Source organism: Oncorhynchus tshawytscha, linkage group LG33, assembly GCF_018296145.1.
Source record: "Oncorhynchus tshawytscha isolate Ot180627B linkage group LG33, Otsh_v2.0, whole genome shotgun sequence".
NCBI lineage: Eukaryota > Metazoa > Chordata > Actinopteri > Salmoniformes > Salmonidae > Oncorhynchus > Oncorhynchus tshawytscha.
In genome coordinates this window covers 1,438,093-1,442,204 of record NC_056461.1, presented here as the reverse complement: position 1 = coordinate 1,442,204, position 4,112 = coordinate 1,438,093, and the positions used below count along the sequence as shown (strand labels likewise).

Sequence of the window (4,112 nt, the reverse complement as noted above, 5' to 3'; positions counted from 1 at the left end):
TTAATATCCTCAATATTACAGACATTTTTAAGTCAGAAATAGTTTCCCCCATGTTGTAGGCTTGTACTATTTGACAGGGCGCTTTAGCCCAGTGAGTCTCATGAGAGCATTCCAGTTTGGTAAAGTCCGTTTGGAATTTGAAAGGCACAGAAGAACCGCCTCTGTCTGATAGGGCCTGATCATCTCAAATGGGTGGAGTTTGCATGTCAATCAATGGCGAACGCAGGTCCCTATTGGCGCAAGCCGTTGTGGGCAGACTCTTCGAAATATATATACTCCGGCAATGTGTGCCTAGCAAATGATTTCTTGCTCGCTTACAGAGGGAAGCGGACAGCCGTGTTCAATGTTTCACCACAGAGCTGACTTAGCCTTCGCCCCCAATAGAAATATCGTGACTTCCACTGAGAGAAAGTCGCTTTTCTGCGTCAGAGAGGAGCGGGAAACGACTAGATCACCGTCATGATCAACACGACGGAGTGTGCAGTGGATGCACAAAGTCTAATATCTATTTCCTTACGGAAGATTCACAACTCCAGGACGCAGAGAGGAGGCATCAAGCTGCACAAAAACCTCCTGGTGTCCTATGTGTTGAGGAACGCCAGGCAGGTCTACATGAACGAGAAGTACGCGGAGATTTACAGGATGCAGCAGTACGAAGAGGTGATGACCGTCTGCAACGAGATCCAGGAGTTAAACCCGCTGGATTTGGCCGAGGATTGTGAGGAGCAGAGGGGGGACTGCTGCGGCAACGGCGGGGTGAGCGAGCCGGCGAGTCTGTGTTGTGCTCTTCTGCCAGTAAGCCAACTAGTAGCAGTGCAGTCAGCGCATATGCAACCCCCCTCCGCCTGCTCCGCGCCTCTCTCTCTCCAAAGCGACGAGGTCTGCAAGGAGACAGAGCCCTCGTTTTACCAGAGCTGTTGTGCGGAGGCTTACCCTGTATCGAATTGCGAGTTTTCCCCGGTGAACAACTTACACTGCAACAAAACGACGGTGCTCGATTTGGACACGCACGTAGTGACTACTGTGGAGAATGGGTACCTTCACCAGGACTGCTGCGCGTCTCTCCAACAGTGCTGCCAGGGCGCACAGTACTCAGGCAAGAAACGCAAGGTTGACTTTGAATATTATATATCCGATATTGAGGAGGTACCGGATTTTACGCCGTGTAAAAGAGCGAAATTTGAGGATTGTTCCTATGCAAATTCGGAACACTTGGACACTTCGAACATTTCCAATCTGATCTCGATCTTCGGTTCGGGGTTTTCTGGGCTGGTGAGCAGACAGGCGGACATAGAGCAAGCCTTAGCCTTGAACGGACAGTTCTGTAGCAAACAAGCCCTATCGAGTCTTGGGGCAATGACTAGAGCTATAGTAGCTTTTTGACTCCATGGTAAACTAGAATGAAACACTTTATGAAATTGTACAAAGTATAAATCAAATTGGCTTTATTTTTTGCAGGAAAGGGTATTTAAACATTGAACCGTTTGTTTGTTGACTTTCGTTTTCACAGGGAGGGAGAGAAAGGTTGTTGCCGCATGTGATGGGCAAGCTTTAATTTTAAACCTAAAATGTCTACATAACACATTTTACATAATAGTTGTGAATTTTATCTAACGAAGTTGATTTCGTTGCCTTAAACCCAACGCATACTACTGGTAGCTATTGTTGCTAACATTGAAAGTGGTTGAATGTCTAGATCGCGGATTATGTTGTTGATCACTCCAGAACAGTTTTGAACACAATGTCTCGTTTTAAAGACACTACACAAGTAGTGTGACCGAATAGCAATCAAATAATGTAGCCCCAGCTCAAACTAACTGGAAAAGTGTGGCCATGGATGGCTTTACAAAATGCTTTTGTTGTGCGTCGCAGTTTCATTCGGGAAATAACTAAACAGAAAGCTGTGGCAGGCTATTTATTACACAAGCACGGTTGTGTTGTACTTGGTTATCATGCATCTATCTCTGGGTTGATATTTAAACCTTGTGTATAGAGACTTATTCTAAGCACATCAGTGGTAGGCTATGTTACATGGGAACTATGTGGTACATTCTCACCACATATAAATTGACAGTGGTTCAGACTTCAATTTCCCTATCAAACTCCTGGGTGCATTAACTCTGAACCAGCTTGCTGTGTCTCCATTGATCTGCTAGTTGTACCCAACTTCCCACCTCACCTCTGATCAGAACCATTAATTAGGCTACTCCAACTCCCAGAGTGCATGTGTAATCTCATAAATCCAGGTAGTTTTTGACAGTTTTGTTTGTTGAGCGCCCCCTCCCTCTTAACCTATAACAAAAAGTTATTGATCAAGCCTTCACAGTAATTCATGATGCCAACATGGCTTGGTTTTGTGAGTTTTTGTTTTTATTTTCTTAAATCTTATGACCTTTTGTTCTAAAAAGGCAAGCTCCTGATTTAGCCATACATCCACACATTATAAGCACTATGTGTACTGAAAGATGTTTCCAGACGTCCTCTTCATATTTTCTTTGTATTCTTGTATTTTTGTGCATATTAAATGGCATATCACCGGGTAAAACTGTTTAAGAAAATATTTGTTAAATTTATAATCTTAATAAAAAATGGAAAACAATCAACTCTCCTTGATTTATTGTTTGAATGGCACATGCTGGTCAAATGTTATTTCCTATAAGGGAGAGAGGTAGGCCTATTTGGTAACCAGTGTTACAAAAGAATGGACCCTTCATTCACTGATATGTTGCATAGGCCTACACCACATTATCTTCTCACATCATTGTAGACCAGGAAGACCTTGTTATCATCACAAAGGTGTCCATTAAATATATTGTGTGTTTTGGGATACTAAATTTAATTCCAAGAAACTCATAGTATAGCCAACACTTTTGTATAGCTAGACCTTTTTGGACTATTATTTACAGCATTACTGTTATTGATAGGGCATCCTCGTTTAAATGTAAAAAAATATATATATACAAAAAATAAGTAGCCTGCTATGAGTTGTTACAACGTTACAACTTGGTTGTTAGAACCACGTGGAGTGCAATGCTGTAAGAACAATGAAGGCTATTTAATATCTAATAGAGTTTTTTTAAACTGGTTTACTTGAAAAGGCAGTGGCTAATTTCTAGTCCCAAACTCACATAGGACTGTCGGTGTTGGTTAGTTAGTGCACACTCTAGCTGACTGGGACTCTGCGCGTTCACATTTTTGGCCCGACATTTTGCCCAAACTTGCAGTCGTGTTATCTCTGCTATATGCCACTTGGTGGTGTTCTTCGAAATCAATGAATGAAGGTATTAGAAAGCCTTTGTAGCGGCACCTCGGGCTGACCTCGGCTTCTCTGCTTCTCCCCCTCGCCACCCCTCCCTTTCCCTCCCCACCCTCCCCCCAACAGTCATCCACCCCGCTTCCCACCCCTCCTCGTGTCGCCCTCGTTTTTATTCCAACCAGAAACCTCTCGACTCCGCACAATTTAACACACCGCAGTACGTCCAACACGTCAACGCAGCTATGGTTTAGCCTAACCTACTCTTTCAAGTCTCCGTTGCTGGCACTGTTTGCCATTAGCCTTTGGGCATATTCATTTGGTATAGGTAGGTCGTAAATAGAAAGCTTAACTAACTCTGCGCGTCGGTTTTCTTAGATTAGACTATTATTTGGCATGATTGGACGAAACTACGACAAATAATGGAAGATCTACAAAAAAATGTATAGACTATAGGCTACAGTTAATTTAGATATTTTTGAATAACGGGTAATGGACATTTGATTGTGCTTTTTTATCATTTGGATTATTAGGTCGCTATAGACGGGTTTCATCTCCAGAAAGCGATGATGGAAAATAATTGTATATAATAAACCTTTAAAATGAGAGCGTTCCTCTCCTACTGTAACAAATTAGGGTTCGTTTAGTGGTGTAGAGCGAGCTCCTCCGCGTGGATTCCAAAGGAATAGCATCTATCGCAGATATAATTCTAAAGATTGGTGCTGTCAGATAATGTGGTTTCACGTTACAATGACACAATTTATAATTTATTTGTTTATTTGGATCATCATTAGTCCAGTTGAGAGATTCAATTATTTTCCATTTTATGGTACAAGTATGAAACTTGGTACACTACTAC

General features: G+C 42.3%; 1 protein-coding gene across 1 annotated transcript; it reads left to right on the top strand.

Annotated features, from left to right (window-relative positions):
* Positions 1 to 298: 298 nt before the first annotated feature.
* Positions 299 to 2,599, top strand: LOC112247255 (immediate early response gene 5-like protein). The gene has a single exon (XM_024415966.2). It carries the CDS (start codon positions 460 to 462, stop codon positions 1,381 to 1,383), a length of 924 nt encoding a protein of 307 aa, XP_024271734.1. The 5' UTR covers positions 299 to 459; the 3' UTR covers positions 1,384 to 2,599.
* Positions 2,600 to 4,112: the final 1,513 nt, after the last annotated feature.

Coding starts and splice junctions, on each gene's coding strand:
- LOC112247255 (XM_024415966.2), top strand. CDS start 460: ATGATCAACACGACGGAGTGTGCAGTGGATGCACAAAGTCTAATATCT.